At 33.3% G+C, this 12901-nt stretch overlaps 1 protein-coding gene across 1 annotated transcript; it reads left to right on the top strand.

Annotated features, from left to right (window-relative positions):
* Positions 1–12901, top strand: LOC112026691 (MOB kinase activator-like 1B). The gene is made up of 7 exons (XM_024059384.2): positions 1–305; positions 3740–3788; positions 5857–5965; positions 6287–6380; positions 10324–10457; positions 10552–10715; positions 12485–12901. The coding sequence occupies exons 1-7, from the start codon at positions 283–285 to the stop codon at positions 12557–12559; spliced, it is 648 nt and encodes a 215-aa protein (XP_023915152.1). The 5' UTR covers positions 1–282; the 3' UTR covers positions 12560–12901.

Raw genomic sequence — 12901 nt, 5'->3', positions numbered from 1 at the left:
TTCATTGTTGCAGAACGTGTACATCCTTTTGCTTTCAGCACAGTAGGACAAAGACAAACAGTACAAGGAGTCAGGTGGTCAACCATTGCATGATATCGCAGCGTCACAATCTCTGCTCTGGGGCCCTCCACGTAAAATAAGAATATATTGAGGGACCAGTTTGAAATATCACCCAAATTTTACCAGAGCAGAAACCAGAAAGAAGGGTAGTGTCAGTGACTGTGCAATCATATTCGTTTTTCAATCAAGCCTCAACAACAACTCTAATCTCTCGCACTAGCTATGAGTCTCTTTGGTCTGGGCAGGTATATAATTTAATTTTCTTTTTCTTTTTAGAATATAATATTTTAATTCTTATCTGTTTATTTTGCTCAAAATTATTATTCTTTTTTTTTTATTTTTTTATTTAATTTTGCTTTTAGCTATGGCAGATCTGTTTTTTATTGGGTTACTTTATTTGAAGATTTTTTTAGATACCCTTTCGGCTTTTATTTACTTTTATTTTTATAAGGCATGTGTATGTGTATGCAATTGCAAATGGGTTCAAAAAGCTATGATCTTTGATTGTTTGGTCAATTTCTTAGTTCATATTATGCCATATGCACATCTACAATATTTCATTGGATTTGCATTCTTTTTAAAAAAAAAAAAAAAAAAAGTTTAATTATTAGTATCGACCATCAAGATTGTGTACATGGATTTTTTTTTTTTTTTGGGTGGCAAAAACACTAACAAAAAATAGAAGCTTCTTAGTTTTCCATTTGAATAATTGTTAGGCATTTTTCTATTGGTTATGTTACATTTCTTGCAGGCTCACTTGCATTGATTTCATACATAGTTTCTTGAATGAGTCCAAAATCCAAATCAACATTCCATTTTGGCATTATATAGTTGTTTTTGCATTAAATCGAGCATGAGATGCTTGTGGTGTTTTTTTTTTTTTTGGGTGATAATTTGATAGTTAGAGGAGGGGGGATTTGAACTCTAAATGTCTTTGTTGAAAACACCAATAGGTGCCAGCCAATTGAGTTACAAGGCTTTTGGCACTTACATGCATGGGATATAAAAGAAGCTGTGTGTATAGATGTGTGAAGTTTTTTTTTTTTTTTTTGGGTAATACGATAGATGCAACGGGGGAGGAATTTGAACCTTGGATGTCATGGATACACCAAGAGGTTCCAACCAGTTGAGTTACAAGGCTCTTGCTAGATGTGGGAAGTTAGTTAGTTATAAGAAAGAGACTGGAAATACTTATTAAAAAAGAAAAAAAGAAAAAGAAAGAGAGACTGGAAATAAAGAAAGGAGGAAAGAGAAACCAAAGGGAAAGTGGCCATTGACCGGAATATGGGTCAGAATTTGAGTGATGGTAGTTTTTTAAATTGGGGTTCTTGAATTTCTCTTTCACTATTTCAGTCTTAGTTGTTGGTCTTTGATCTTCTATTAAATAGGTAATTTTATCTAAGGTTATTTTGGGTATTCAAAGACGACACTAAAGAGGGGAGTTCCCCTTGACGTCATGAGTGCATTGTGCTGTTGGATTTCATATGAAGTCAATGCTGAATATTTGCAAAAAATGAACAAAATGTTGCATAATAGGTTTGCTCTTCATGAAAAATCTTTCCATTCACCCGTTTTCCATTAATAAAAACTAAAAAAACATGCCTGATAATAGTTATGTCAACATGTTGCATGTATGATGGAGAATCTTTCCTTTATTAGAAAGGAACAGATGTGATGGTTTCACTCTAACATAGAAGAAAGGGAAAGTGTGTGTTTGGAATCTTTTGTTGTCTTCACAATGACCAAAAGTTTCAAATACTGAAAAAGAAAGCGCTGATTATGGTAATAGTATTCGCTTTCTAGAAGTTTCGATCCTTTAGATTACTATGTATGCAGACTTGGTTTTTTAACATGGAACAAATAAAACTATCTTCTAATTGGTAGATATGCTCCTTCAAAAATTAATTTACTTGTTCACATCTATGGATTCAGATGCATTTGGCTGTTTATGAAGATCCATTCTGCTGGTAGACATCTCTTGTCTGCATCTTAAAATTGACTGTTCAAAGTGCATTTTTAAATGATGTATTTTTAATAGATAATGCTGATTATTTTTAAGCTGTAGGGGCATTTTGCACTAGATGTAGTAAATGATAGTTTGACTTGGTGAACTAGATGTGTAGCCTCATTCTTTTATATCCCAATTACTTCTTTTAAAAGTAATTTTATGTTGTGCAATTACAATCTTGCTTAGCAGAAAAATAAATAGTATACGCAGTAGGTGCATTTCCACTAGATATAAATAAATGACAGCTCAATTGGTGAGCTAGTTGGCTATTGCTTTTTTCAGAATGTAACTTCCTGAAAGATATGGCACCAAGGACAGGGCTTGCTTCCTCTGGCGGCACCTCTGTAAAGTTTAAATATAATAGTACAAATGAAAAACTTGTGCATTGTAAGTTGCATCAAATCTGTCATGGGAAACTATCTGATATTGACACATAAAAAAGTTCCATTTTTAGTCAGTTAAATGTCTTTGGATAATATGTTGTGCTTACATATCCTACTTAGAAGAGATAAACATGTGTAGTTGGCTAGGCCTCTCATTTGGCTTCTCTTTCTGTTCCTTGTCTTTAATAAAGAAGCCCTTCTGGCTGCTCCTTTCTAGTATAGGAACGATTCTCTGTGATCCACGTAATAGCCTAGCTATTGTAGGATGCGTCCTTTTTTTATTTATTATTTATTTTACAATGGAAAAGGGATGCCGGGGAATTTAAGAATAGTGACTTTGTCATGAAACACTTCATCCGCCTTTGCTAAGCTTTAGTGGTTACTTCTTACAAAATCCAACAATGCAACACACCCTGGTAGAGAAAATCTCTTTTGCGGTTAGGTTTAAATGTAATCATTAAAAAAAGAGAGAAAAAAAAGATCGGCCAATGAGCTTTAGCTCAGAGGGCACCTTCTCTCCCCATAATAAAGGTTGGAGGGTAAGATTTTGGGTTCAAAACGCACTGGGGGTGTGTGTAAATTTAAAAATAATTAAAATCAATGATTGGGTATGAATGTAAAGGGAGAAGGACATCACTACTATTTAAGAATTTATTATGAGATCCTCGGAGAGAGTTTGATTGCATAGTGACGGCAGTGTTATATGGATGACTTTATGTATTTCTTGGACATATAGGGGAGATATACATATGTTCAATGATTGGTTCTAAACTAAAAGGAAGTAGGCTTTTGCTTTATAATAATTAGATGGTACACTTTGGACAGGTAAGCTGTGTGTGTAATGGTTTCTATTTAATAAATTAGTAGTGGGTCCTTGTATAATCTAGAACAGGGGCCTCTCATTATGAGAAGCATGGTGAAGTTGCATACAAATGTATTGTCCCAAAGCTAGTCAATTTAGGATAGAGTGTGTCAAGAATGCATTGGGAAGTTTTGTTCAGACTATTTGTACATATTTATTTTTTTAATTTGAAATTATTATTGTTGCTGGGCATGAGTATCTATTCAAATTTCTACCTGACTTGATGCCAGCCAAAGTTTCCATATGTAGTTCTCTTGCTCCTCTAGTCTCTGTGTGTGTTCTTGTAGTTGTGAAGATCATGGTTTTGTGCTGTTCATAAATGTTGCTTAATACATTAAACTTAATTTTATTATTGATGCCTTATAAAACCAAGTGTTTCACCTCTTTTGCTGATATATATTCTATTTGTAATTCTTCTGCAAACAGAAACCAAAGGACATTCCGCCCAAAGAAGAGTGCACCCTCAGGGAGTAAGGTTAAGCCACTTTGTTGTCTAGTCACATCTCTTTCTTGCTGGTTATGGTTTTACAGGAAATAAAAACCCCCTTTGGAAAATCCAGAATTCCTTGTTCACCTCCCATTCAAGGGGGAAAAAATTAATACAAACAGACACACACACACACACACACACACACGCATGTATGTATGTATGTATTTATGTATTATCTTTTACACTACACTGTTATATATGTACAAACTAGTGATGTACATGAATGACGCTTCCATGATTCCATCTATATAATTTGATAATGAGTTTCTTGTGTTCATACCTATATGTGGGCTGTTGTTGCATGTTGTTTAGGGCTTCTTAATTCAGGGGAAAGTTTCATGATATATATATGGGAGACTTATGTGGGTCATCTGAGTTATTGGTGATCCATACTTTTGCTTGATTTTAGGCTCAAAATATGTAAGAACAAATTCACTTTTGGAAATAGGTTTTAATTGTTGGATCTTCGTTTCCAAATAAGCAAAAGTGTAATAATTATTTACAACTAATAAAGAGTAAATCTCCAATTATTAAGAAAAAACAGCTACACAGTGGGTTTTTGTTGGTTTAATTGGTAAATTCTTTTGTTGAATAAGAGATCTGGGGTTCGAACCCCGCCTACACCAAAAACCGATTAATGTTTTGGCCTAATGATAAAGAGCGGTCATTATAGAGCTGACGCTGTAGGTTGAAATTCTATCGTATTTATATAAAATAAAATAAAATAAATAAAAATTACAGCTACACAAACAATAATGATAAAGCATGAAAGAAACATCTTTCATTTCATAAATGAAAATTATACATAAAACTTAATCATATAGCTGCGAGTCTGTGGATCGCTTGTTGCTACACACTGTTCATTTTCCTATAAGATGTGGTTCTTTGTATGTTCTGTATTAGAAATCTATTGGTTGATGCTAGAGAATATGATAAATGTCTATGCTTGTTGTAAAGGGCTTTATGGTTGACATACTTATATTCATATTTTGAATGCTAATCCTGAGTGAGTTATGCACACAATTTGGAGAGAAAGGAATATTTGAATGCTTGAGGGGTAGAGAGATCTATTGTTTAGATGAAATCTATATTTTTTCCTTCTTGATTTGAATGTTGTATTATAATTGGTGGGATATCTTGTAAATTCTTTGGTAGTTTTCATGGATCTTGTAAATCTTAGATTGTAATTCTTTTGGAAACCATTTCAGAGTTCTTTTAATGAAATTCATTATTACTTAAAAAATTAAAAAAAAAAAAAAAAAAAAAACTCTCCTCGACGAATCAGATATGCATCACTGGGTTTTATTCTTGGGGAACATATATCTACATAGAGAGCATATTTTTCTTTTTGAATGGCTGAAAAATCATTCTTGGTGTAGGAGAGCAGGTTTATCCATATGCATCTGCATCATATTGCTTCTATCAGCAGTCACATTACCATTTGAATAAAATTTTAAGACCTAAACCTTTACAAAAGAGTCCTCTCTGCTGCCAAATCAATTTCCAGAGTTAGGGGACCATGGCCCAATTTTTATGCTGGAAACATCCCAGGAATTAGCTGAAATCAGGTCCTTTTGTTATGGGAATATCAGCCACTTGGGCCTGCAGCTTGAGCATGTTTTTCATTAAGGACTATCCTTCTGCCTACTAAGCCCCTTTGGTCCATATCAGTTCATCAGGGCCTTCTTTGGACTAAATCAAGTGCTTGAAATACAGCTGCCAATAGTTAACTTTGGGAAATGTGCTGAGAAACAATTGAGTGGAAAAAATGGAGAGAGAAGCAAGGTTGAGTCAATGCAATGGTACCTTTTCAAATGCATATTTAATGCATTGAATAAATGCATATTTAATGCATTGATGACTATGTAGAACATTTATTTGATATTCTTTTTGTTATGATAATCAAGTTTCCATTTCCAGAGCTTCTGGTCTAGTTCTTTAGATCTGTCTTATTGCTGTTAATTGTAATATATGGCCTCTTTATTAACAATTCTCTGATTGTTATTTTATTAGTATAACTGAAAGCACCAATACTTGTCCTGTTCTAATGCAGGGGGCACAACTTAGAAAGCACATTGATGCCACCCTAGGAAGTGGAAACCTAAGGGAGGCTGTAAAACTTCCTACTGGGGAGGACTTGAATGAGTGGCTTGCTGTCAACAGTACTCTTTCTATCTCTCTCTCTGCATGCATGTGTGCACTTACATTTTCAGAATATGTAGCCTGTTTAATGTATCTGAGTTTTCCCTTCATTTTATGCCTGTCAATCTGTTAGGTTTAGTATATTCATGAGTTACTCTGCTGTATTTTCTAATTTGTGTAGCTTTTTTTTTTTTAATAATTTAGCTGATGCTTAAATGTAAAAAGACATTTCCAAATCAATTTTTGCTTTACTGCAGCTCTTGCATGAGATTCAAATCTGAAACGTTTTTTTTTTTTTTTTTTTTTTTTTTTTTTTTTTTTTTTTTTTTTTTCAATTTCAGCTGTGGATTTCTTCAACCAAGTGAATTTGCTCTATGGTACCCTCACAGAATTCTGTACTAATGAGAATTGTCCAACAATGACTGCAGGCCCCAAGTATGTAATAATATTGAACCTTTTAGTTTTTTTCCCCATCTTCTTTAATGGTATTTAGTTTATAGAAATTCAATAATGTGAATTTCCATTGATTTTTTCAGCTTGCCTCCAATTAGGATATTTTTTTGGGAGCTTTTCCATCTAGTAATTGGGATAATTCCATTGGTGGATTCATATCCATCTACAGTAACATATAACATAAAGAGAAATTGGTCTCTCCCACCCACTTAAATTGTTTGTGTCAAAAAGTTTTAAATTCCAACTAAATTAATAGCTTTTGGTCTTCATGTTAGTTACACGGGTTTAAATATCCATACCCAACCTCAAGCTATTTTTCTTTAGAACTTTATTGGGTTGGTTGTCTGCTTTGCGAAACCAATCATTCTCTTCTCTTCTTGTTTTTCTTGATTCTTGTAATTTTTGTACTAGATTGTTGACCCCTGTACACTCCCTGTGTACTAGGGTGTCCCTTTTTTGATATCAATAAACTTTTACTTATCAAAAAATATATATAATTGAAGTCCTTTCAACCTCACATTGCCTTAGTCATCTTGCACATGTTTCCAACCAGTGTAGCAATGTTACTTGTGCTTCCCAGGAAATTACCACATTACTGATTTCCTCATCTAACATGACCTCTACTATAAAACTTGTTGTAACTAATAAGGGTATGGATTATTTTTCTGATCATTTTGTTGACGACGTGGTTCTAGATGTGATATCTAGTTCAATGCCAGTGCAGTCTTTTTGAGTGGTCTCGTTGTTGGGCTTTACTGATTCTTCGTCTCTTTCAGAGTTTATGTTTTCCCTTAGATTATCTTTCTGATTTCCCTATCTTTTTTTTGCTGTTTGTTTCATCTGTTTCTTGTTGTTCATCATCATGAACAACTTGTACTTTTCATTTTTCTCATTAATAACAGTTCTCTGATTACCTATAAAAAAAAAAAAAGAAGATGTGATATCTAGATGTGTTGTGTATATATTTTTGAGTTAATTGTACCTCCCACCCCCCATTAATGTGCAGTTGCTGTGTCCCCTTAAAATTCAAAAGTGAGTAATGCCCCCCCTCCCCTCTCATGATTATTGGTAATGAGCATTTTACTCCTTGCAGTTATAATTTCCGTCAATTTTGACAGAAAAGTCAAATTTTCTAAATCATGTCTAACAAAAATTTGAATTTTCCGTTAAATTTGATGGAAACTCTAACATTAGGGGCAAAGTGCTTTAACTGATTTTTTTTTTTTTTTTTTTTTTGGGTTAAGAAAATAATTCATTAAAAAGTATGAATGTGAAACTACCCCCGAGTACATGAGAAGTGTACATAGGGCAAAGCTACAAACAGTGTGAAAATAAATAAGAAATAGAAACTACTACAAAGGATTAGTGAAGACTCAAGAGAATCCAGACACTGACTTATAATTAAAAAAAAAAAAAAGAAGAGAGAATCCAGATACTCTAGGAGCCTTGTGATAGAGGACATGGGAGACATCGAAGTCCATTTGTATATAGTGTACAACTAATAATATTTCAACTTTGCCACTCTTAACTCCTACATGTCAAAGCAATTAGCATTCCTTTCTCTCCATAACTACATAAAGACCACATGAGACAGAAGGGGATTCCTTCCCAAGTTCCCCCCCCCCCCCCCCCCCCCCCCCCCAAAAGAAGACATCTCCTGCATAGAGTGAGGCATGGCTCAGGAAACACCAAACAAGAAAAAGATCATAGACCACAATTCCCTAGCCATGGCACGGTGTAGAAATGGGTGATTCACACGCAGTTTTACACATGAAGCACCATTCCAAAATAATTACACCCCGCTTAATCATTGCTTAGTTTTAGGATTGCAATTGCACCATAGTTCAGAGGGGAAGTGCACTTGACCAGTTGACCTATATTCATTTACCAGAATATTTGACATTGGAATTTTTTTTTTTTAAATAATTTTTTTCTTTTTCCAATCTGACATATTTTAAGCCTATAGATTTAAACTACAAACTAATCAATGTTTTGAGTAACCTGCCTCCTAGAATGACATAAACTGATTAAATTGTGATATGGAATGAAATGTTTATATAAATCTCTTGAAATAAATTATTGTTAAAATTTTGAGATAATGTGGGCGTACACAATAATGAACATAAGCTAATTACCTTACATGGAAAAAGAGAGGTTAAAGAGTCTGTTGATAGGTCTTATTTGTTTACAGGGTATCTATCTATTCTTTTCTTACTAGAATATCATGTTTTGACTCTGTTGTACTGTGTGTCATTTAATAATCCAAAAGAAATCCCCTATCCCTGGTTAAAATCTAATTTTAAGTGGATGAATTTCAAGGATATTTAAAACTTTATAGATTTAGGCAACATGACTTCCTACACCTACTTATCTTGCAGTAGTATATTTAATGTATCTGATACATTAAAGCATACAGCTATGATTTGTATGACACTACTCCTATTGAGAGTTTGTCACATCGGACACTTGAGGAGATGACACTCGTTTAGACATGTATAAAAACTTGATCTTTAGGAACTGAAAGAACTGACTTATGAGGGCATAGTGCATCTTATGGAAAACTAACAAGTTTCATTATTGTTTTACCATCTATAGTTGTTATGCATACAAACACCTAAATATAAATAATATATTTGTTTTATCTTATGTGGACTCAAATAGCACACTTGTAGTCATATGACTCTCTCCATATTTTTGGGAGTTGCTGTGTTTGACTCTAGTCCCTGTATTGAAGCAAGACCCTTATGTCTATTTTTGCAAATCACAGGGTAGAATAGATTCATGCAATGTTGCTTTTAAACATGTTATTGATTTTTTTTTTTAATAATTGATTTTGACAGGTATTCTTTTTATAATTTTTGTTAATAATTGACAACTAACAAGAATAATTATTGTCAACAATGGTATTTAGTTTCTGCCCTTGCACAGAATGGAGGTTAGTTTTGAACTAGATACTTTTATAGTGTGCTGGTTTGGGATTTTATTCATGTATTTATACCATTTTCCCCTTAGAGATGCTGTAAAATTGGCCTTAGTTATGGTCTTCATATGAAGCATTTTATTTTTCAGAGTCATATTATGAGGGTTGGGTGGATGTATCAGCCTTTCAGCTTTATCTAATTCATTTCAGTTAATCCCAATTCTTAAAATACATACCAACAATCTTATTACTTAGTGGTACTTCTCCTCTCATTCAAGTAGGTTTGGGGTTCAACCCACCTTGGTTATAGGAGTTGTTGGGTTAAGGGTTATTCTATCCTTTGTTAAAAAAGGAATAGCTTAAATTTATCTAAAATACATGGATACTCAAACCTCCCCTATAATTTATGCTTTCCATACACTCTAGTCCAGTTCCTCCTCTTTTTTTTTTTTTTTTTTTGGGACCTTTTTCTTTAACCCAATATCTCTAATGTCTACCTCTATTCCCCACGCACACGTTATACATTTTTATTTATGCTTTTTAAAAAAAGAAGCATAATCCTGAGTTTTATTGTTTATTTAAAAAAAAAAATGATGAGGGCAGGATTGTCAATTTATATTTTCTGTTGAAATAATTGTCTCTTTTGTACTAATTACTGATTTTGTTTTTTTGGATAAGTAAAAAATTTGGACCATTTCTCAATTTATGCACTAATTGCTGAATTTTTATTATTATTGATAATTAGTTAACTAAGTGGGTCTTGAACTCATGATCTCACTCTCCATCTTGCTCTTACAAGGGGAGGAGGTTACACTGGCTAATTTCTGAAAATTCATGGGAGGTTTGTGATTTTTCTCCTAAATTTAAGGGAGACTGTAGTATTTTAATCTCCTCCACAAATAAAATAAACTAAGAAAGCAAAAAAAAAAGTGTTAACTCTAGATCGATAGATGCATGATTGTAAGTATAGATTTACTGTTCCTGATATGCATATTAATTTTACAGATATGAGTATCGATGGGCAGATGGTGAAAAAATCAAGAAACCTATTGAGGTCTCTGCTCCAAGATATGTTGAACTCTTAATGGACTGGATTGAAGGCCAGCTTGATAATGAATCTATTTTTCCTCAAAAGCTTGGTAACATCCATTGACTATTTGTACCTTATCTCAATTATTTCTCTATCATTTTTTTTTTTTTTAAATATTTATATGTCTGGTAAAACTTTCATAGGGGCACCCTTTCCTCCAAACTTCAAGGATGTTGTGAAGACAATATTCAAGAGATTGTTCCGTGTATACGCCCACATCTATCACTCACACTTTCAGAAAATTGTAAGCCTCAAGGAGGAGGCCCATCTAAATACTTGCTTCAAGCATTTTATACTATTTACTTGTGTAAGTCTTCCATATCTCAATGACTTAATGATTTTTTACTATTCTTTTGTTTGAGTTCTCTGTTCCATGGTGGTTTCATTTACAGAACTAGTATCTATTGATCATCAGCATGATCTTGAAAGAGATACCATAATTTATTCTCTATATAATATTTGTACTCAGTCTGCGTAATATCAAAGAAGTGAAACTAATTAACCGTAAGACATCACTACTAATCTATCTATTGAACCTTGATCCATGATCATTTGATGATCCAAAAGCCTGCCTTTTTCTTCCCCTAATCATGCTTTTGAAACCTATCAAAAAAAAAAAAAGTTTGTGAAAGACAATATTTCTAAGTTACACCAGAATCTTTTAGATAATATATTTTGATAAGACCAGGCTAAATTATAAAAATTATATAGCATTATTAAAACATGTGATTAAATTTACCATATGATACTTGTGGATCACCAGTACTTTTGTGTTTGGCATTGCATGTGAGGTCATGGGTTCATGACCGACTTGGTGCATAACTTACCAATAAAATAAAGGACAAAATTTATATGCAGTACCTTAGGTGTTGTTCCTTAGGTTCTCTTCTTAAGATATTGCTATATGGCCACTTAACTAAAAAATACATTTTCATCTTATGAGAAAAAAGTCACAGGACAAAATCTTAAGAGAAGAATATAAGGAATATCACCTAAGTACTGTATCTAAGTCTTGCCCTAAAATAAAATGGTATATAATATGTGTATTTTAAGTTATGCATAAATATTGTACTCTTTATTTTTGTTGAGAGAATTACATTTCTTAATCTTGGGTGTTGTGATTTCAATATTTTGCAACAATTCTTTAATCTTTTGTAACAACTCAATTGTAGGAGATGGATTTGGTTTTAAAAATCAATTCTCTCGCCAAGAGCCTTGTAGCTCAATTGGCACATTCTGGTGTTTCCAACAGAGACAACCAGGGTTCAAATCTCTCCCTCACATTATCACTATCGAGTTATAAAAAAATTTATTAAAAAAAAAAAAAATTCACTCCTCTCATTCCTTTATGCTTGTTTTGGACCTCTGTAGTTGGCACTACAACAAATATTACTATGTCTTGAGATAAATTCTAGTAATACTGACCCTAGGTGATGCCTTGCTACCATCAGAAGTCTAAATTTGTCATAGTGGGATGTAAATAATTAAGAAGTCAACAATTTGTTGCATTATCATTGATTGATGCAACTTCCTATTTAGTAATAGTCTGCACAAGTGTTCAAAAAGATCAAATCAAAGCTAGCATTGGGTAACATCCCACTGTAACAAATCAAAGCTAGCATTATTTGCAAAGGTTGGCACCAACGTCAAAATGGATCTCTTCCATTTTTGTGCTTGTTCATTTTACACTAGGATTTGCAATTGGGGAACAGTTAAAAATAATCGAGCATTAAGTTCTTTTAAGATACTGAAAGCTTTTTTTCCTTGGATCATGGTTCTGTGGAGCAATTTGTTTGGAACCTTAGGTCATGGAATACCTTAACGCCCTCATTAATCTTCGACATAGATAGTGGAAAAGCCGTCCCATTGATTTCTCTATTTAGGTGTCAAAATGTGTTTTGACATCCCAAATGTGCAATTTTGAAACATGTTATAAATCGATTGACAAGTCCAATCCCAATATTTTCATTTCTACTACAAGTATGCCTGATGTAAAGTGCACCTTTTGTTTCATGTAAGAATTTATCAGTTAATTATGAAGCTTTTAGTTAAACTTGTCACACTGGTTTTGTGCAGGAATTTGTGCTAATTGACAGAAAGGAGCTGGCTCCACTTCAAGAGCTTATAGAATCCATTATTGTTCCTTACTAAAGGGGTCTACCTGGCAGAAGATTGTATACAAGGGAAACACAGTTAAATAAATAAATTAAGGAAAAAAAAAAAAAAAAAAACACTGGTCCTGACTGTAGAGTTTATCTTAAATTGCTTTATATTACAAATTCCTGTGAATGTGCTGTATAAGTGTTTCTATGCCAGCAATTCTCACTTTTTTAATTTTATTTTTTCTCTTTGTGGATCAAGAAAATGCTAAGAGCGCATGAGCAGTCATTGGTGTCAAGACTGCGGTTGTGAAAATGGCTGAAGGCCATCAGCTGATGTGTGCGTAGCTTGAAAAACATTTTAAGTTGAAATCCTGTGCGTTTGCTATATTCA

The sequence above is a fragment of the Quercus suber genome, unplaced genomic scaffold (assembly GCF_002906115.3).
Source record: "Quercus suber isolate HL8 unplaced genomic scaffold, Cork oak 2.0 scaffold_363, whole genome shotgun sequence".
Taxonomy (NCBI): Eukaryota; Viridiplantae; Streptophyta; class Magnoliopsida; order Fagales; family Fagaceae; genus Quercus; species Quercus suber.
This window is presented reverse-complemented; position numbering and strand designations above follow the sequence as displayed.